This window comes from Eleutherodactylus coqui, chromosome 13 (genome assembly GCF_035609145.1).
Source record: "Eleutherodactylus coqui strain aEleCoq1 chromosome 13, aEleCoq1.hap1, whole genome shotgun sequence".
Taxonomy (NCBI): domain Eukaryota; kingdom Metazoa; phylum Chordata; class Amphibia; order Anura; family Eleutherodactylidae; genus Eleutherodactylus; species Eleutherodactylus coqui.
The window spans coordinates 64,169,387-64,191,252 of NC_089849.1; the positions used below are offsets into that span (position 1 = coordinate 64,169,387).

At 40.4% G+C, this 21,866-nt stretch overlaps 1 protein-coding gene across 2 annotated transcripts in view; it reads left to right on the forward strand.

The window, feature by feature from the left end:
- SLC12A5 (solute carrier family 12 member 5) overlaps positions 1-21,866 on the forward strand; it is a 73,594-nt gene that overhangs the window by 5,355 nt on the left and 46,373 nt on the right. For both annotated transcript variants that reach the window (XM_066586721.1, XM_066586722.1), the window contains exons 2-3: positions 16,788-16,867; positions 20,154-20,285. In XM_066586721.1, coding sequence (XP_066442818.1) covers positions 16,788-16,867; positions 20,154-20,285 — 212 coding nt within the window. The remainder of the gene's footprint in view (positions 1-16,787; positions 16,868-20,153; positions 20,286-21,866) is intronic.

Here is a 21,866-nt window from a genome sequence, read left to right on the forward strand (position 1 = left end):
TGCATACATGAGCTGACATATAGCAACCAGAATCACACGGCAGACGTCAAGTCCGGTAGTCAAGTTCGGCAAAGACGCATCCCAGCATATCCCCTATTATTAATTCCACTGCGGAATGCATTGTTTTAGGTTGTCCAGAGCCAGCAATGGTGCCCACACCGAAAATCTGTGAGGTGCATTAAAAGCTTGAAGTGTTCTTCCATCTTTTCATGTCATTCTGACTGTTTTATGTCGATTCATATAGGAATAAATCAGCTTCACGTTTGCACGGTTCTTTTTAAATCACCCGTTTGATTCAACATTGGGTACAGAGGAAGCGAGCAGGTGAAGTGTTTGTGTATGCATGTGGGTGACTGAATGACCATAGCACTCATCTACATAAATTGTAAGATTTATCATTTGAGTAGAAATGTACTTCATTACATTACCAAAATAAAAACATCATTACTCAATAACCTTTCCCCTCCAACACACCCTACGGATGAATTGTGTTCTCAAATTGAGTTTAGATTAGTTCATTTCTGTCTGAAATCACCTAATGAGAACGTCTATTTAATTGGCTAATCATCATTCCGGGACGTTTCCTTTTTTTAAATTATTTGACTCTTTGCATATTTAATTTAGAAAAATAGAGCATCTTTCTTATTTTAGCATTTTAAATTCTTGTATTATCTCTCACATAGAGAAATGCATATTCGTGTTTTGGAATTATAGAATGGTATTAAATGGCTGTAATTAGGACGTCAGGGGAGAATCTAAAATCTACACAGCAGTGTTTATAGGCGTACATCAACCTTTTAGAACAGGGGTGTAGGAAGAGGTGAGGTGGCATCAGAGCAAAATGGGACCCACTTTTGGTGCTGGTTAATACAACCACTAACCTGAACCATATTGGCCAGGAGGACTTGTCTGCCCTATTTTCCTTCTAAGATCCTTGAGTTAATTGTTCACACCAGAGGTGTAACTTGAAGCTCCTGGCCCCCAATGCAAACCTGTAATGGGGCCCCCAACTATAATGCTTTATTTATAGTACTGGGCTCCCTATATGGAGAAGAGGGGCCTTATGGGCCCCCTAAGGATCCTGGGCCGGGGTGCAACCGCATCCCCTGCACCCTCTATAGTTACGCCCCTGGTTCACACCCTTGTTTAGTAAAGTTGTAGGGGATGCCTGCAAATGTTTCTCGCTACCTACTAAGAGATTCAGGCAAACTGGGTGGATGGGCTAAGTCTATGGTACGTATGCCCTTGCTGCCAATGGTAAAATGACTTTTTTCACTACGGTAGTGGTTGGAGCTTCTATGACTTAGCTGGAGAGCATTTGAAATAGTCTTTATCATAACTTTTGTGCATTGATAATTTATAAATCTCACACATATCATCAAGTTTGTTAACTGTGTGCTTTGAAGGGGTATTTTTTAAAATTGACATTAATCACCTATCCATACGATAGGTGATAAAAGTCTGATCGGTAGGGTCCCATCGCCGCAACCCCCACTGATCTCGACAACGGGGGTCTCGTGTCCTCCACTTCACCTCACTGCAGGCTTATGACACTTCCTACCGTAACGTGGAAATTGAATTGAGCAGTGGCGAAGCATGAGCATTGCCGCTCCAATCATTTCAGTGGGACTGAATACAAGTGTTTGTTACTATTCGGCACTCCCGTGGAAGATAAATGGAGGGGCCCCACATATGCTCAGCTACCTCTCCGTACAATGTCCTACTCATGAACTAGCAGTGAGGAGAAGAGGAGGACACAGGATCCCCATTCTCAGGATCAGTGGGGCTTTGTGTGGTGAGTCTCCCACCAATCAGACTGTTATCACCTATGATAGGTTATAAAATTCAATTTTTGGAATACCCCTTTAACAGGAATACTATGATACGTTATCACTTTTCCCCGGAGGTACACTTTCTATAAACCTTTAACTCGAACAATTTGTAATTAGAGGTAATTAATAAGGGGGTTCAACTGCTGAGACCCCAGTAATCATGAGCATGGTGGTCCCCGATTCCCTTAAGTGGTAATATGCATGTCTAACCTGTGCTCTATTCACTGTCTACTGTACTAGCCAAGTGTAGATTTTTCTCTGACAGTCCCATAAAAGTGAATGGAACAGTGGTCATGGCTATGCATGCACACCACCTCTTCATTCATTTGGGAGATTTGGGGACATCATCCTCCTTTTTGCTCAGGGATCCCAGCAGTCTGCCCCGCATCATACATTTATTAGCTATTCATGGGATAGCTGATAAAAAATGTAGTGAGTAAACCCCTTTCATATCCACAAAGGGGCCAAATGTGAAACCTACAGTTTTGGATCCCCACTGGGTTGGTTGGAGATAGGAGATACTTATAATCAATGTCCAATTACGTGGTAGTATTACTCATGGTCAATATTTAAAGCAGCAGTAGAGTTAGCGAATGGGATTATGATCTTTAAAATCAAAGACCCTGGTATAGTTAGTTTTTACCCCATTGCTTTATCCATTTTGTGACCCTGGTAATAAGGACAAACCAAGTTATTTGATGATCACAGCTTTGTAATCATAATGAATGTAGAGGCTTAGGTTTGTTAGGGCTGTATGGAGATGATATTGGAAGAGTAGCCTGTGGGGATGAAGATCATGCTAATTTTATTGAGCGGATTTTTATGAGCTGTGTTACCATACTGATAATGATTACTTCTATAATGTGTTACACACAGCAATAGCGGATACTGTTACAATGAACACATAGCTCCCAGAGAAGAGCTTCCAGCAGCTATATCTCACATTCTCATTTTCTCAGAGATACAAATATTTGATTGCAAGCTTTAGAATGCAAAGAAAATTACCATGTACATAATTAATGGACAGCAGTAATCTTTATGTACCTTGGGAAATTTGCACTACATTGGTTAAATCACAGTAATTCCCAGAAACATAAGGTCATAAATAGTGCTCTTAATAATGAAGACATGAGAATGGACTATAGGCACAGATTGGTGACAGATTATGTTCAATAAGGACATACAGAAGTGAACAATTTGGTATATGGTTAGAGAAACGGGGGGGGGGGGGGCTATGACTGACCTCTAAGTCTTGATTACGATCTTCACAGTGATGTTCTATAGGTGGATGCTTTGTAGCAAATAATAAGGAATTATATAATGAAGACGCTATGGTCTCAATATTTGACAGCATGTAATGCTATTGTGCAGCAGGACAATCCACCCATTCATTCAGATTCTCCTAGCCACAATCCAATAGCCATTGAGCCACATACATTGTAATGCTCAATGTAATTGATTTAGATGCAACAAAAACACTGCTTCATACATACAGTACTAGTAATTATTAGGAAATTATAGTACCAGTGTTTCTGGCGGCTCAGTGCACCATTGACTGAAATAATATAGTCAATGGTGCAAGGAGTTGTAAGCACACGGCTGTTGTTTAGGACCTGCCAGTTTAGGACCTATGAGGACGTCACCGTCATTGGTTTCCTGCGCATGTCACACACACGGCTCTGCTACATGCGCATGTCACACGTACGGCTCTGCTACATGCGTGTGACACACCGCACACATGGCTCTGCTACATGCGCGTGACACACAGCATACATGGCATTTTTATATACATTGTTCATCAGCCTCTGCTGGTTTAGGATCTATGATGATGTCACCATCATGTGATCATGGGGGTGGAGCTAGAGCCGGTGACTGATCACAGGTCCTGTCAGCACACAGCTGATGTCAGGCTCTGCATGTTTTATGCTTTTGGACCTGCAATGACATCACCCTCATGTGATCAGGGCAGAGTATGTGAAGCACTCACACACACACTCACGGACAAGTGGACGTTAGCACTTTGATACACACAGGCAGTCATGTACTATGGCAATATGTGAAGTTAGTAGCTGTTTTAACATTTCTAATTGAAGCAGGAGTTGGGTTTTGAATTTATATTCAGACTTCATGGTCTCGTGAAGCAAAGTGTACTCCAGCACCACGAGTATCATAAAAACTTGAACTTTATTAGCACATGGATTAAAAGATCATAGTGACTTGCACATGAAATTTCATCAATCTACTTGTTTCAAATTTGTGTACCACTCTTAATCATAGGCATTATTTGTTCACCATATCTTCAAAACGCGTATGAAAATGAAATCACATATTTAATTCATGCGGAAATAAAGTTTAAGATTTTTTTGGATTGGCTATCTACCGAATCATCCTTGCATCCTCCCATCTCCTATATCAGTTATTTGATTCTGTCATGGAGCTTCATTTCGAGTGAGCTGACTCCCAATTTTACTTTTGGCTATCAGGGTCTTGTGGTACTGTACACAAATTTGGAGATGGAAATTGTGACCATTTTTGGAGAAGAAGCTTAGTGTGAGGTGTTCTCTGGTACATATGGTCTGGTCAATAAAAATTCAACCTAAACATTATTTGCATTTTAATTATTAAAGGAGTTATCCAGGGAGGAAAACATTTTTTAAACATGCCCAGAGTGGTGGCATAGTATAAAAAGAATCCATATTCTCCTCCGCTGCTCCCCTGCAGCTCCTGCCACCAGTGCCTGATCCCCCACTGATCTTCAATTGCAGCTGTAGCAAGCCAGGGATGATGTAACTGATATCAGGGATATGTGACTGTTGCAGCCAACCACTGTCTCACTTCAAAAGAAGTGAGTATGGCTTCTTTTTCTGTTATTCTGACACTCTGGGTCTGAATGAAAAAACTTTTCCTATCTAAATAACCCTTTTAGGTAATTGTAAGTTTTTACAATATAGAACCCCTTCTTGGGGATTCACTAGGACTACCCCATGCTCTTGCTATTAATGTCTTGCGAGGAACCCCTAACCAGATTTCAAGAAGCCTCAAGGTTCAATGGAACCTTAGTTGAGTAACAGTGGAAAAATTCCTGTAGATAATGAGTATGTTTTTGTCCTCTGAATCAGAGGCGTAATTTGAAACTACTGGGCCCCAATGCAAAACCTGTAACAGGGCCCCCATCTATAATGCTTTATTCATAGTACTGGGCTCCCTATATGGAGAAGAGAGGCCTTATGGGCTCCCTAAGGCTCCTGGGCCCAGGTGCAACCGTATCCCCTGCATCCTCTATAGTTATGCCAGTGCTCTGAATAGAGCCCAGATAGTCCCCATGGGGCATACATAAGGAACGAGCCACTGGATCTGGGAACACACTTACAATATTAGGGTCTGTAAAACGTTGCACATAAACTTGTATTATTTAATCTCAGTGGATTTACACCTGTTAATTACTTTCTCAGTAAAATTTCCATACAAATTGTAACAGATGATTATTGTATTTAGACTTGTCTCTAAAATCTCACTTTCAGTTGTCTTCACAGAAATAAATTGTCTTCACAGAAATAAATACCCAAAGATAAAGATATTTTCTAAACGACTGTCATAAAGAATATTTGCAGCTTTTTTCCTATTTTATTTCACAAGTCACTGGGAAGGCCACTATTGCAACTGGTGTACGTATAGGGGGTGCAGCGGATGCAGTTGCACCTGTGCCCAGGAGCCCTAGAGTGCCCATGAAGTCTCTATTCCCCAATTCCAGATTTTGCACTGGGGCCAAGCAGCTTCAAGTTACGCCTCTGACTATTGCCCAACATAGGAAATACTTTGCCAACTATCACTAAATTACAATACACATAGATTAAAGTGTTTTTAAGAGAATAGAGAAGCCTATCTGAAGCTCCCCCATTTTGAAAAATAACCAATTTTACAATATACTTACTTATAATATTGTGTTCTGAGCCTCACTGACTTTATCAGTTCCAGTTGCTCTTGTGTTTCGATTCTGGATGTGTTGTCCATAACTACTTCATGTCATGTCTACAATGAATAGCGATGGACAACTCATCATTGTGGCTAAATCTAAACGCCTCCGTTGTGTTCTGTATGTCAACATATGATTACATAGACCATGCTTACTGGTTCAAGGCCAGGTTTGAATTGTACTTCAAGATTTGTAAGGATTTGGTTTCCCTATATAGTTAATGTGAGTCTCTTGTCAAGTGTGATTGTTCTCAGTGAGAGAAACCAAGTCATCTTGTAGATATGATACCTTTTAATGGCTAACAAAAATGCATGATGTTACAGCAAGCTTTCGGGGATATATCGCCCCCTTCGTCGGGCTATTAATTACAGTTTTGCTCTTTCGTTACACATAGTTCTAAAACTTTGTAAAGTGGATCTACTGGACAATTTTCAAGATTCAAAGCAGCAAAAATTAATGTATGTTTTATTAAATATGCTATGAATAGAAAATATGATACATTTTGGATAGTTCAGCATTGATAGAAAAAGACTGAGGAATGATATTGCCTCATGTGGTGCAAAGTGTTAAGGCAGCAGAATGCAGTCCTAAGCTCTAAATCACGACCTCAAGGTTGTGGGTTCAATCCCTGCGTGGTTCAGGTAGCCGGTTCGAGGTTGATTCAGCCTTTCATCCTTCTGAGGTCACTAAAATGAGTACCCAGCTTGCTGGGGAGGTAATAAGCAAATTACCTGAAAGTGCTGTGGAATAAATTGACACTATACAAAGTCCACCCCCCCCCTCTTTTCTGACCATCTAGGAAAAATGTAGAAGCAGAGAAAGAAGAAGTGTAGAGAAATAGGAAGGAAAAATGACCATTAATATATGAGAAAGGAAAGTTTTAATTGTTTTTGCATTAGGTTATTAAATTATCCTCTCTTTTCTTTCCCTGTGGGTACAGTGAAAGGGAGGTCTTGGGATTGGGATTATTTTGTACATTATTTGCAAAATTGATTAGGGTGAACCTAAAGAACGTTCTGAAGTAAAAAAAAAAAATCTGAAGGTGGAAGGAATATAATAAGCACTTGTAAGGCTTCATTTACGTTTTTCAGGCAAAGAATTGGTTCTTTCTGAATTATAAAAAAAACCAAGACCAGATGGGATAATGGATCTAGTTGGTTCTTATCCAACCTTCCATTCTCCACAAATCCTTCCAGACAGAGAAGTATGTCATGTCGAAATTCCCCCTTAAACATGCCATTTTTGTGTTCCTTTGGTTCAAAGTTGTTCCTACTGAAAACCAAATAGAGTTAGTTTTTCTTTGAGCTTCGTAGCAAAAGCCAGAAGGAACTGACGATAAGGATGCATAGGTGTTTGACATGGTACCAAATATTTCAAAACCTTCCATTATAAATGGGAGGTTCTGTGGAGACTGGATAGATATATTAAGAGATCATCTGAAAAGGATTATGTTCTCTATCCCTCACCTTGCAGCCTTTGATGTTCATGTTGTTTCTAATCTCTATCAGCAGGTCCTCATAGGAAGAATAATAAGCAGCAGGGATAGAGGGCACCCTGCTATGTCCCATTATTGATGTGTATTAGCTTAGAACAAGAACCAATTATTTTATTTATGCATACAGGGCATAATAAACAACATTTTCTCTCATTTGTGTTGAAGCCAAAATGAATTTGAAAGAGGGTGTGGTGAATCAACACTAACATGTCTTTTTGGCATCCACTAAGAGTAATATGAGATTGATTTATTGAAAAAAATCCTTTTTTAGATGAAATTAAGCTTTTCTCTAATCTCATACAATTATTTCACTCTCCGACACAAGAAATTAATTTTGGACTCACACACTCATATATGGGTTTTCAATAATTGATTAAAAATTATTTATTTATAAATAATTACAAACTGTTTACTAGGAGGAATAATTCAGCAAACTATTATTTCCCCTTGGGTTATCGATTTAATATTTATAGTATGTGTTCTCACCTTCAGAACCTAACCAAGTAATCTACTCCTGCCTGTGAGAGTCCCTAAAGGGGTTGTACCAAGATTGACTTTCATCATCTATCCACCGGGTAGGTGATTAAATTCTGATCTCTGGAATCCCCCCAACTGAGACCCCCACTGATCCTGAGAATGGAGGTCCTGTGTTGCACTCACCCACAGTGACATAAAGATTGAAGGGAGCAGCCATCACAGAAGTGAGATGCCGATCCATTAATTTCAATGAGGCTGATGGAAATAGATGAGTGCATGTGCCCAGCTATTTCTGGTAGTCCCATTGAAGATGAATGGGGCAGCACTACGCTTGTGCAACCACCACTCCATTCAGGTTTTTCGCCACTAAGGTAGGCCAAATGAATTTGCAGTGAGGTGGAGAGGGAACACAGGGCCCACATTCTTAGGATTGGTGGGGGTCTCAGTGATGAGATACCCACCCATCAGGCTTTTATAACCTAGCCTATGGAATCACCTAACCATGGCATAGCTATAGAGGGTGAAGAGGTTGCTGTTAAACTTGGAAAAGGTCCCACTGCCACACATGAATATATGAGAATTATATGGTAGGTGGGATGTCCTTTTGCAGATTTGGCACCCAGGAGCCTTAAGTTATACTTCTGCTCAGAAAAGGTTCTTTAATAGTAAAAATAGGGTTTGACAGTGTAAATAGAATTCAGAAACTGGAAGAGATTTCAACGTGCATCCTCCCTTATTCTTCTAAAATACAATCCTTTTCCCAAATATCCAAACATGGGTTTCTTATAACCTTTTTCTAATTAGTTTAAACCGTATTCTATAGCATTCCTGGATATACTGCTACACAGCTCTTTATACTTTTAATTTACAGCCAGGCTGATGTACTAATCTATTGCTTCTCAAACTGTGAGGTGCACCCCGGTGGTTGATAAGGCTCAGCTGGGGAGACTGTTTTCGAAGGAATGACCATATGCTGATTGCTAATGCTGCACGGGTCTTCCTCTTGCTGAATAGGCCTTTCTCACTCCGATTGAGCAACATAATTGACTCCATTTGTACTTATCTCAGTGTTACATAGAGTTCTGAATACAAATCAGAGATCAGTTGAGAAAATTTTTTAGCTTAGGCTTAGACTTCGAACCTGGTGAAACCCCAGGTATCACCATGTTCTTGCAGTTGGGTCCAAGTCGAAATAGTTTAAGAATAAGAAGCCTTCTACTAATTCTACCAAGTATCTTCACTGTACGGTCTTTTCATTCTACCAATAAAAAATGCTTTATCATAAAAGGCCGTTGATGTGATTAAACCCAATTATCATTAGAATTATCATGTAACATGATTTATAACTTGGCATCATGTCTAAGTAAAGACGATAACGTTGAGAAATCTAGCTGGGCAAGAGTTTTCTGTAGTGAATTGACAAATGATGAATAATGTAACATATTTCCAATTTGTAGGATCATATCTCCTGAGCGAGCACAAATTAGACTCACTACGAAATTTGTTTCTGTGAAAGTCATTTGTTTTAGTACGCTGCTACTGGTTGTAGAGCAATGATGCTTGTTCTTTACATTTCCATTTATGATAATTGATCTTTATGGAGATGATGGTAACGAGGGTTGAAGAAGGTTGATAGCAAGTAATGGTGTGGCAATAACAATGATGACCTATATGAAAATCTTAATGATGAAGTTCCAGATTAAAAAAAAATATTTCAGCACATAGACCTGTTGAGATGATTGCATCAATAAGAAGTCCTAAGACTGTCCCATTCCTTATAAGGTTGAGCTCATACAGTATTTAATGTTTCTTTAATTAATGTCTTCTTTAGCCAAAACAAGAAGTGAATTCAAAAAAATGAGAAGAATAACTCTTTCCTTCATACTTTTCTACCCTTCTCTTCTGGTGTTGGCTATATTAAATTACCCTGTGTGTAAAGGATAGACCATGTTAGTAGTTTAGTGGGGATCCACCACCCATGACCACCTCCAATCAGCTATTTGCTGGGTCGGGGTGTGCTTATGCACTGAGCTAATTTCTGCAAGAAGCGCATAGCTCTGTTCTCAGTGCAATGGCAGACTTGGCATTGCAGTCAAAGTTCCCATTCACTTCAATGCATGAAATATCAAGCCTAGCCACTGCAGTGGGAACAGAGCTGTTTGCTTCCAGTAGAAATCAGCTCAGTGCTTGAACGCACCGGGCCAGGGAAGAGCTGTTCAGCTGGAGTCCTGGGCAACGGACCCCACCTATCTACTATTGATGACATATCCTAGACATCCCCTTTAACATTTTAACTGCTGAGTGACAGTTGTTGTCCCAAGGAATGCATAGAGTTATATGTTAGTATATAGAGCATTTTGTAGTTGGCTACCTTTCGGGGCATTGTGAACAATATGGGCAAAATTTGTGATTGGTGCTGCATAGATTGGACACTGGCTGATACTGTATGGGGTACTGTAATACACAAACCTCAGTTTTGATGAAGAATTTACGTTAGTCAGGGATTACCATTAAAGGGATTGCCCCAAGGTATAAACTTACACCAGATAAGGGATAAGCATCGGATTGGTAGAGATCTGACCACTGGGACCCTCACTGATCACAAGTGTGGAGGTCTCATGTCACTCCATATGAATAGGGTGATGGCCGAGCATGCACCATTCATTTCAGTAGGACTTCTATAGATAGCCAAACACTTGTACTTTGCTTCCCTTTGGCAGTACCAAAGAGAGGAATGGAAAGACAGCATGAATGCTCAGCTACTGCTTCATTCATATCTGGGGACATGGGTTCTGCATTGTTATGATCAGTGAAAGTCACATTGGTCGGACCCCCACTGTCACGTTGATCGGACCCCCACTGATTAGACACTTATTCCCTATCCTGTGCAGAGGGGATAAGTTTATATCTTGGGAAAACTTCTTTAAGCTCTCACTTAAGGCCCATTTAGACTAATCGATTATCGTTGAAAAATTGTTATAATGACTGAAAGTGTGTGATAGTTGTTAAATGCGAGCCATCATGCACTTTTCTTTCGCTTTTCGTTTATCTTTCAGTTTAAGTCAGCATAAAAATCATCGGCAGCTCATTCACTTCTTGTTACGTTTAAACACTCCTCGCATAGAATGTGAAGCACTGAACAAGAAGTGAACGATTTGCAATGACGATCTGCAAAAGTGCAAACGATTGCAAAGGAATTAGCAGTGACATCACTCGTTCAAGCGAGAGTCAGCTCATGTAAAAGGGGCAGTATTCTTGTAAGACAGGTTCTGCAGCAACTCAGGTATTATAGGGAATAATGTTCTCCCTAGTGTAATGCTTCGATATAGTGTAGTAACAGAACTCCAAGGTGACTTTCATTATTCTTATCATTTACAATACAGTATATTAGCCCCTTAAGGACCAAGCGTGGTAAATGCACTATATGGCCAAAAGTATTTGAACACTGCAGAAAATCAGCAAAAATACAAATACTGAGTTTGCCGAATGGTATGTTGGGAAGGGCATGGGTAAAATAAAAAGCTGCTCATTTTGTAATAACTGTTCATTCATCCGATTGAGCACTTGTGGGATGAACTGGAGCGACGGATACGACACCACCACCCACGCCCGTCTTCACAACAATCTCTTCTCACAGTCTTGCACGAGGAATGGCGAGCTATTCCTGCCCAGACTCACAGAGAACTTGTGGGAAGTATGCCTCGACGTGCTGCCGCTGTAATACAAGCAAAAGGAGGGCCGACTAAATAAAATAATAAACCCCTTTTTTGAAAAACCTCCAGTGTCCAAATACTTTTGTCCATATAGTGTATTTGGCACTTGGTCCTGGGCTTTAATCCCATCGGATAGCAAAAAAAATGGTGCAGAATTAAAGCCTCTGTTCCTGCTAACCACAAGCAGGTCGGGTCTTCAGCTGTAAGACACAGCCGAGGAACTAGAGGAGAAGGAAAAAGTGTTTTTTAACTGCTTCTGCCTTCTCCTACCCAGCTACATAATGCTCAGTGAGCGCTATGCAATAAACAGTGAAAGTCGAAGTGGTACTTCCACTATGCTACCTGGCGATCATGTGGCTACCAGGTGCCGCGTTACAGCAGGGATGCAGGGTCATAGCAGACCCTGATCAGCTCTGTTAGTAACTGTTGTTACTACAGGGAAATGTTTTCCCCTGTAACTGGAGCTCCTACAGATGCAGCTCCTATGGACGTCCCAGCTACAGTGAAAAAGTATAAAATAAAAAGAAACTATGTGAATGACCCCCAGAGGTCTTATATGATGGTTAAAAAAAAATTAAAAAAATAGTTACAAAAAGTTTCAAAAAATTAAAGAATAAAATAAAAGAAAATAAGCCACCGCCGACACCAACCAAAACCGTCACCATATATACCCTGTAATTCAAAACTATACTAATTTAACATTAAAAACGTCTGAAACAAAATGAGGAACCCATTCCTATACTTTATTTTAACCTAAATATACCAATTTTAAAGATAAACAACTTTAAATAAAAAAAAATAATTTTTTAGCTTTTTACCCCCAATTAAACTAAAACACTGAAAAAAAAGACATTAAAAATAGTCTTATATGCCACAGAAAAACACAGCAAAAATAATTTTGGTACCTGAAGAAAAAAAAAGGGCAGTAAGACCACCGTATGGGTAAAATTGCTAAAAAGCGTATGGTCCTTGAAGACCAAAACGCCCTGGTCCTTAAGAGGTTAAAGGGATTTTCCAAGCAGCATGCCATATCAATGCTAGAATACTCCGGGGTTGGAACAGAAGCTACTGCTCTGACCTATGTGTAGTGGCCAGCGCAACCGTAGCTGAGCCTACTATTACAAGTGCCGTCCACTACACAGGGGTTGGAGCAGTGGATTCCACTCCGACATTGGTGTATCCCGGCGTTGACTGGAAAAGCCCTTTAAAACATATATATTATTGCATTCACATTTTATTAATCATTTATTATTGGATTTAAGTGGAGGAAGCTAAGGTGGTTGAATTTGTAGTAATGAATAAGTAAGGAATGAAAAATGTCACTGTAGTCATTGACCAATGTATCATCATCTATAGGTCTATACCGATGTAAGTGTGTGTATAATAAGCTGAGTCGATCATATATATCTGTGACAAACGGTCAGTACTAAGAAGCTAGGGTAAAAGCATATTTGCATGTATTCTAGCTTGTTGCGGGCTCATCGAAATGATAGACTCTGAAATCTGTATACTGGTAAAATGGCCACCAAAACTTTTGATCAATATATGTCTAGTCAGAAAATTGGTTTTGCAATAAAATGTAATGTATTTGTCCTCCTTATTGCATTTGGTCAAGTATGCAGGCTCGTTTGTCATTTCACATCATCTTAGTCAATGTCTGGCACACGTTATTGGTTCAAGCAAGAAAGACCTTGACTACGCTGTCTCCTTCTATTGTTATTGACTTAGCTTTTTTTTAACCTGTTCAGCATATAAACTTTGATCTGTTTGGAATATCTTTATTCTTTTTTGTTATGTTGATTTTATGGCAGTCCGAAGACATTTTATTACCTAAAAAGCAAACAAGTTTTAAGGACAGAGTTTCCAATAGATTCCATGGGATTGTAAAGCCCCATTTACACGGGACGACTGTCAGGCAAACGATGCCCGACACTCGTCCCTGCATGTACTCGCTCCCATGCTGTTGCACAGGGAGGTGGCTGGAGGAGATTTCACTCCTCACTCTCCCCCGACCCTCTCCTTTGACTTATCACAGCAGCCCTTTAGGCTGCATAAACAATGAAAGATCTGAACGATGATCGTTCAGTGTAAACAGCAGCTGTTCAGTACTGAACGGCTGCTGTGTTAAGTGAGTGGAGAGGGGCGGGGGAGAGCGAGCAGAGAAATCTCCTCCAGCCGCCTTAGCCCCACTGGCCACTCTGTCAGAGAGCAAGCGATACTCGCTCCTGTGCAACAGCATGGGAGCGAGTATATGCGGGCCAAGTGTCGGGCATCGTTTACCCAACACTCATCCCGTGTAAATGGGGCTTTAGGGTGCAAGCTTAGGGGCAAACTTGTACAGTAGTACATGGAGTAATACAAACTGATTTTACGGGTGACAAACTGGGTAATTGCATGGGCTCCAGTTTACTAAAGTACCTAAGAATGGAGACCCCCAGGTGCAAACTAAAACCTTCTAATTAGATGTTGGTAAAACTGTTTAAATTTGGCAAGGAGGGGGAACTCCTTTGCTTATTCCCCAAGACCCCACTTTTTCTAAAACTATGGCCGCGGTGAGGCACCATATTTCTTGCCGAAAGCAATGTTTCTAGAAGAAAATACTGTACCCATTGTGATTTAGCATATGACACTTTTTACCCATATGAATATGCGAGGAAAATCCCCAGTGAGCCTCTGTATAAAATTAGACATGCAGGAAAGTACAGTATAGGTCTATAGTAGCCTAAGGGTGCTGTATTATGGATCCGTACAAACCAAACCCATTATACAGCTATGGACATGAGCCCTAGGAGGTTTCCAACATGATTAACCATCACACCATGTCAAGGACAATTTATAATTCCCTAGCTTCCACTTGTAGGACTGGTCCACTACTTATAGGAGGGGCGCCCAAGTAAGACAACTTAAGTCCATCTCATGATGGACATAGCTCATGCTCTTGGTTTATTACTGAAGTCAGAACATTTATTTAATGCTATGCTTTACTGCTGTATTTCTAGCTAAGCACTGTCGCATTTTCCCTAAGGCAATATGAAACATGGAGCTTGAACAGGAATGCAATAACAAATTCCTATCATAAATACTGTATGTTGGATATTTTTTTGTAAAGCAAATGATGGCGTCTCCCCGACTGTGATGTTTGCAGCCATCCCTAAGTGTTTTCCTCTAAGAAAAACTTTGTTAAAAGCTTCAGTGCTGCCCACTCCTTACAGTGTATATCTACTTGTTTATATATAGCTATAATCTACATTAAAAGGGTTCTACCAAAATGGACTCTTATCTCCTATTTATAGGATTGGTGATAAAAGTTTGATCGTTGGGGGTCTTACTACTGAAAACCACTTCGATCCCAAGAACAGAGGTGCCATGTCTCCTTCTTACTGCGGGCTCTTTGCACTCCCTGTAGTGATGTGGATATTGAATAGCTGCTATATCCAACATTCCCACTGAAAATGAATGGAGCGGCGCGGCGTATGGTAGACCATCGCTCCATTGAAGGAGAGCAGGACATGGGATCAGTGCTGGTCAAAGCGCTGATCACCTATGGATAGGTGATAAAAGTCAATTTTGGAACAATCTCTTTAAAAGTTGAAAATATACTTTGCTGGTACCGAGTTACAGTCTGTATTTATTATAGTCAAGTGCTGCATTCACGTTTTTGTTGGTTGCCCTTAGAAACAGTCAACAAGCTCGTCAGCAGACACATCTCTATCATCTAAGCTGCACTTCTGTAATACAGTGGGACAGTTAGTTTTTCCTATAGCAGTTTGTTCAACAGTTCATGGCGTGCTGATCATTTCCAGTACAATTTCGAGTACAAGCATTATGTAGACACAGACTAAGCAGGTAATGTTGGGAGATTTGAGCTCTGAAGCCTATATGATTGTAAATGCAGCTGTAGGCTATACTACAGGCTGGCATTCTGGATCAATACAAGACACATAATGCAATGTATTTAAAAAGTTACTAAACTTTTTATGTAGATGTTGCTACAATGTAGACATATACGCTTTGGACAGTCCACCATGCTGAGTGATGGACAATGGGACTGAGGTTTTGAAAGACAAAGTGTAACTCTTAAAGGCATGCTAAGCCTGCATCACAAAGCTTGTAAAACTGAGGTTTATATTAAAGGGGTTGTCCAGTTGTAAGCTATTGATGGATAGGTCATCAATAGAAGATCAATAGGGTTCCATTGCAAAGGGCCTGTGCACTTGTGAATGGAACTGAATTCTGCAGGAAGCAGACAGCTCTATTCTCCCTGCAGTGGCCAGGCTTGGCATTGCAGGCCCAGCTCGCATTGAAGTGAATGGCAACTTGGCCTCCAATACCAAGCTTGGCTTCTGCAATGGGAACAGAGTTGTCTGCTTCCTGCAGACATTTACTCATTATATGAGCACACAGCAAACAGCTGATCAGCGAGGGTCTTGGGTGGAAGATCACACCAATCTATTATTGATGGCTATTCTGTGGATAGGCCATCAGTAGCTTACAACCCCTTTAAGATCTGCTGGTATCATTCACATCTAAATATTTATGGAGGTTATAAATCCCGACATGTGTGAAATAAACTAGTGATCCTGGTGGTGAATATTTTATTGGCTTCCATATGTGAGAGTTCATCAAGGAACACTACAGCCAGCCCTCCCAATTTATCAATTGGCGATATCTGCAAAAAAATTAGTTTGCTGATAACCAGTTTTAGCGTCCCTATAAAAATATCAGGAAGAGACGAAATATTGATGGGATTGAGGAGCTGCACAATGCTAGTCACTGGGGAATAATGAGGATGATGATGACAACATGAGGACAATTGTTGGCAAATCATACCTACTTATTTATCTGCCCTATTGCTTTACAATTTAATAATTGATTCTCCGCTCATCGAGAGGAGAGCGCTGGGTTTTTTTCTTCATATAAATGATGCTGCTGTATTTCTGCCGGGAGACGACTTCATGCTCTCACCACACTTCACTGGCTTTCTTGTCTGCTATTAGTCCAAAGATTTCTGTAGTCCATCTTCAGAGCATGACCTCTCGTACTAATACTCCCCTGTAGGTATTTAAGGCCGTCTTTGCGGTGTTGTTTTTTCATACCATCTTGTGCTATATTAATTTCCTTCTAGCAATGTGGTTCGAGGTCTTGAGCTGTTGTCAGTCTGCAGTGTGCAATGCTTATGATATTATTAAACAGGAGTTAATTATTGAAAGAAAGTTATTACAGGGGTGCGGGAGAAGATCTGACTTTCTTGGGAATGGAGATCATATCATTAATTATTATATTTGTTTTGTCTTCAGGAGATGGAAATCCCAAGGAAAGCTCCCCATTCATCAACAGCTCAGAATTGGATACCGGAAAAAACATGGCACTGTTTGAGGTGAGTCTTAATGTTGGATCAAAGAGGAGTTAAAAGAGGTTGTCCAAATGGGAGAAATACTTGCCCGATCCAGCAGCATCAGAACCAAGACTTCCAGCCCAGTTCCGACACCAGTCAGGTTGTATGGCTCATCCATTGCCTGTGACATCATCACAGGGGATTGACGCTTTGGCTAATTGTAAAAACAATGCCAGACCCCTTCTATATAGTATGTTAGGCTAAAGGGAGACAATGTCCATCTAGTTCAGCCTGTTTCCACCCCCCCCTTGTTGATCCAGAGGAAGGCAAAAAAAACCCCAATGAGGCAGAAGCCAATAGGCCCATTTGGGGGGGGGGGGGGGAATTCCTTCCCGACTCCATAATGGCAGTCAGAATAATCCCTGGATCAACGTTTTTATGGTTCCTACCTGACTCCAAGACCCGGATGAACAACCCTACTGGTTATTTAATGCCTATATCCTGTGATATCATAGCACTCTACAAACGCATCTAGTGTGCATTACAGACAATGCAGAAACCCAACCATCAACCCTGGTGACCAAACCGAGTTGTAATTAGAGTTTCAGTCACTGCTGGATTCGGCATGTTTTGCTCCTCTGTGGACAAGCCTTTTCATGATGCAAGGAAACAAATATGGATAACCAGGAAAAGTGCTGGGTAAATTGTGGTACAGCACCGATATGTAGCCTGCCTGTAAAAGTATATGAAATTACAAAGTAAGAACCTTTAAAAAGCACACATGACCATTATCATTCTTTTAAGACCTGACTGTTTGAAGATGAAGAAGGCACATGGGTGAATTAGTCAATTTGGTCTCATGGGAGAGAATAATTCCTTCCTCAGATGGCAGTCGAATTATTTCCCTGAATAAATTAAACCCTGTCATAATTATTGCCATAATTATAACTCTATGATTATAACCTAATTCCAACATTAGTCATGATATAAATGTCTACCGCTTTTTCGGAATGTTAGCATTGTATTTGCCTTAAAGGAGTATTCTGGGCTTTTATAATCAATCGATGGGTGTCCACCACTCGAGATCCCTGATCATCTGATCCTTCAGCCCACTGTCAGTGCAACAGGGCCAGACGTCATGATCAGTGGTCAGGGCTGGAAGGGTTATAGATGGCTTTACTCTCATTCGAATCAATGGAAGCAATGCCTCCTATTACACTTCTCACTATGCATTGCGATCAGAGCTAAAAGTGTAAAAGGAGGCATCCCTCCCACCGATTTCAATGTACTGGCCGGTACTGGCCACTGATGACAACATTTGCCTTGCTGCACTGATAGCAGGGCAGGGGATCAATTGATTGGCAGGGATCTTGAGCGTTGGACCCATGCCAATTAACTATTGATGGCCTATCCTGAAGATAGGTCATCAGTAGTAAAAGCTTGGAGCACCGCTTTAACTACTTCTTGTTGTAGGGCATTCCAAAGTTGACTACTCTAACGGTAAGAACCCTCTCCTATAGTGATGACTGAACTACCTTTTCTGCACACGTAAAGGATGTCCCTTGGTCCTTTACACAGTTCTTGGAACAAACTGCTCATCTGTCAATTTTCTGTAATGTTCTTGCATATATTTATGCATATTAAAAAAATTATAGAGACACCCTTATCTCATGCATTAATTTAGTTGCCCTCTCTAGACCTCTTATATCCCCTCTACATTTTGGACCTCGAAACTACACCCAATAGTCATTTATTCACATTAATTTCTAATTGGATCTCACATTTTTCTTTCTCATTTTATGCACCATAAAATCTAGCTTTTGCAGCTGCTGCTTGGCATTCAGTGTTGATGTCTAGGTTACTGGAACTAGTGCATCCAAATCCTCCTTTCATTCTGTTGTCCCCAATTGTATTCCGAGTTATATTTGAAAACTGCCTTAATGCATATATTAAAAGAAATGTTAAAAGCCACAGAGTGCACCATAGGGCAAAAAAACGACCAATAACGGGAAAGCAAGAATAAAGGGTGCCAATAAACTGCTTTCCTTCGATGATTGTGCTTGATTATATACAAAACTGTATGTGGTATGACCTTTGTTCTATCTAACTTGGCTTGTTCTTTAATTAAAAGTACAATGATAATGCAATCATCTTCATCATTTCATCAATCTATGGAATTCTGATTTACATATGCACGGTTGGCTAAGGCTATTTTCACATGACATTTTTCTTTCCGCTGCTGATTTTCCTTGGCTTTTTGTATCTTCTATGCAGAAAATTGCATGGGGATGGAAACCAGGATGGAACTGGGACAGAACCATAGGCTTCAATATCTAAGACGGAGACCTTGTTGGTCTCTTTCACATGGGTTCCATCCCTGTTAGTGTTTTTAACTGCAGGTGGAAAGAGGTCTTCGTCTAACATATTAATGCCTATGGTTCCATTCTGGGTCTGTGTTGATTTCTTTCCCTATACAGTTTTCGGCAAAGACAGAAAGCATAGATGGAACTAGCAGTGGATAAAAAAGTCAAGTGAAAAGAGCCTTGCAAGGAAGAAGATAGCATACTATGCATAATTAAAGGGCCACTATGGTGATTATTTTTATTCATTTGTTATGTGGCTATCCCCCATTACATATAAGAGGGCTAGTATTATCTTGGTTAGTTGTTTCTTTCTGTCTGAAACTCTTGGGCTCTTTTTGCTCAGATGGTCATGTGATCTCAATTCTGACCAGCCCAGATGTACTTGGGAGTTATGGATTCATTTTCCAGTTAAATTCACAGCCTGTGTGATGGTGTTACATAGATCTACCACAACTGTGTTGATGGGGAGACATGCACTCCTGTAACAGTTACTGATGATAATCACACAGCTTCTGTCACACAGTTATAATAGAGGAGATCACAGCTCATCCTCCTGACTGTATACTTCAGGGCTGTGGCCTATTTAGGTGAATATTGAAGGTAATGATACTTAAATTGTCCCCCCTGCAGGTAGAATGCTATCACCCTAGCTAATGCTGGGCTGATTGCATCATGGGATAGATGTGAAACTGAAAGTAAAAACTATTACTCTCAAGATGATGTCTGATAAGGGTGCTGCACAGCATGGAAGTGTTATAATACACAGAGTAGATCTCCAGAGTGTTATAGGCAATCAGGTGGGGGGCAAGCATAGAATAATGTGTTTTCGCCTGAGTGGTCCTTTAAAATATCCTTCATATAACACCAAATGGATTAGTGTTATCTTTTAATTTAAACCCATAATTTCATTATTTTCCCTTGTTATGTTCATTAACTCTCAAAATTATTCAACGTCATGTTTGCAGGAGGAAATGGACACTAGTCCAATGGTCTCCTCAATGCTCAGTGGCTTGGCCAACTATACAAACCTAACCCAAGGAGTGAAAGAGCATGAAGAAGCTGAAAACAATGAAGGTGCAAAGAAGAAGCCTATTCAGGTAAGACTGTAGGAAGGATCTCTGAAGGACAACTGTCATATCCATGAACTTTATCTGGATATACATCAAATGAGTGTCAAAAGACACATATGTTAGAGGGAACCTATCACCGCATTTTGGTCCCCTAAACCATCAGCATGCTGGTCCATGCGCAGTGAAATGAGGTGTACCGACTCATCCATATCTACTTACTGCACATGCACCGGATGCTGCTAGAGCGGGCTTGAAATGACGTGTTCCAGCTTGTGGGATGTCAATCAAGCCACAAAAGGCATTAAACTGTATAACTGCTCAGGTGAGCTGGACCTGATGACTCCTCATGAATAATTAAGATATATCACATGCTGTTATAAAATTTCATTTTATACCGTGTTTTCCTGAAAATAAGACAGTGTCTTATAATAATTTTTGTTCAAAAAGGTTTAACTTTTTCACATGTATAGCTGCCTGGACTCTATTTAAATTGACTTTTTTAATTAACTGTTAGCAGGGCTTAATTTTGGAGTAGGGCTTATATTTCAAGCATCCTCAAAAAGCCTGAAAAATCATTTTGCATCCTCAAAAATTCTGGAAAATCATGCTGTGTCTTATTTTCAGGGTATGTCTTATTTTCAGGGAAACAGGGTACTTTATGCTGCAACAGATAGTGGAGCTTCTTTTACTATTTGGTATAACGGCATGGCGGTGGCTTAGTGCCTAAAAATCTGCTCACAAGTTCCTTTCAACTTTGTGTTCAGTCATATGTTAAGGCTGGATTCACGTAGCCAAATGGACACCCATTGGTGTCCTGTTAGATCTATGGATATTGCATGGGAATTGTATGTCCTGATATGAACAAAAAAAGGGCATACTGTGACTTTCTTCACTTGGACCATCGACCCGTGTGAAAGAGCGCTATGTATAATGGGGCATTGTGCTGTCCGTAACATTCACAGACAGCACATGGACCCAAAATACAGCTGTCTGAATGGGCCCGAACAGCAGATTTATACAATTTCATGTGAAATTCTATTTGTTTAATGTATTCATTAAAATGTATCAAAAGAAAACTGCGTAGGCAGTGATCTATATGGCAAATGTAATGATTAAGACTTTTCTTTCATCTGACTCCATGAAATACATAAAGCTTATTACAAATATACTTCAATGATCAGGAAGAGAGCGGCCACAAGGAAATGGATAATCTTAGCTGCAGGAAAATTTGAAGGTTGTAGCCTTCAAGTAAGCCTCCCTAGGTGACTATTGACCTGCAATGTTCTGGCGCAACAATGTTTCTAAAATACAATGGAGTTCTATGTGTCCGTTTATTTATTATACGGTATATACTAAAAGCTATAGGAAGCAGGGGGCGTAACTATAGAGGGTGCAGGGGATGCGGTTGCACCCTGGCCCAGGAGCCTTAGTGGGCCCATAAGGCCTCTCTTCTCCATATAGGGAGCCCAGTACTATGAATAAAGCATTATAGATGGGGGCCCTGTTACAGGTTTTGCTTTGGGGCCCAGAAGCTTCAAGTTATGTCTCTGTGCAGCATTGTTTAGGTATGGGTACGGGTACAGATACAGATAGAGGGGGGGCCCAGCT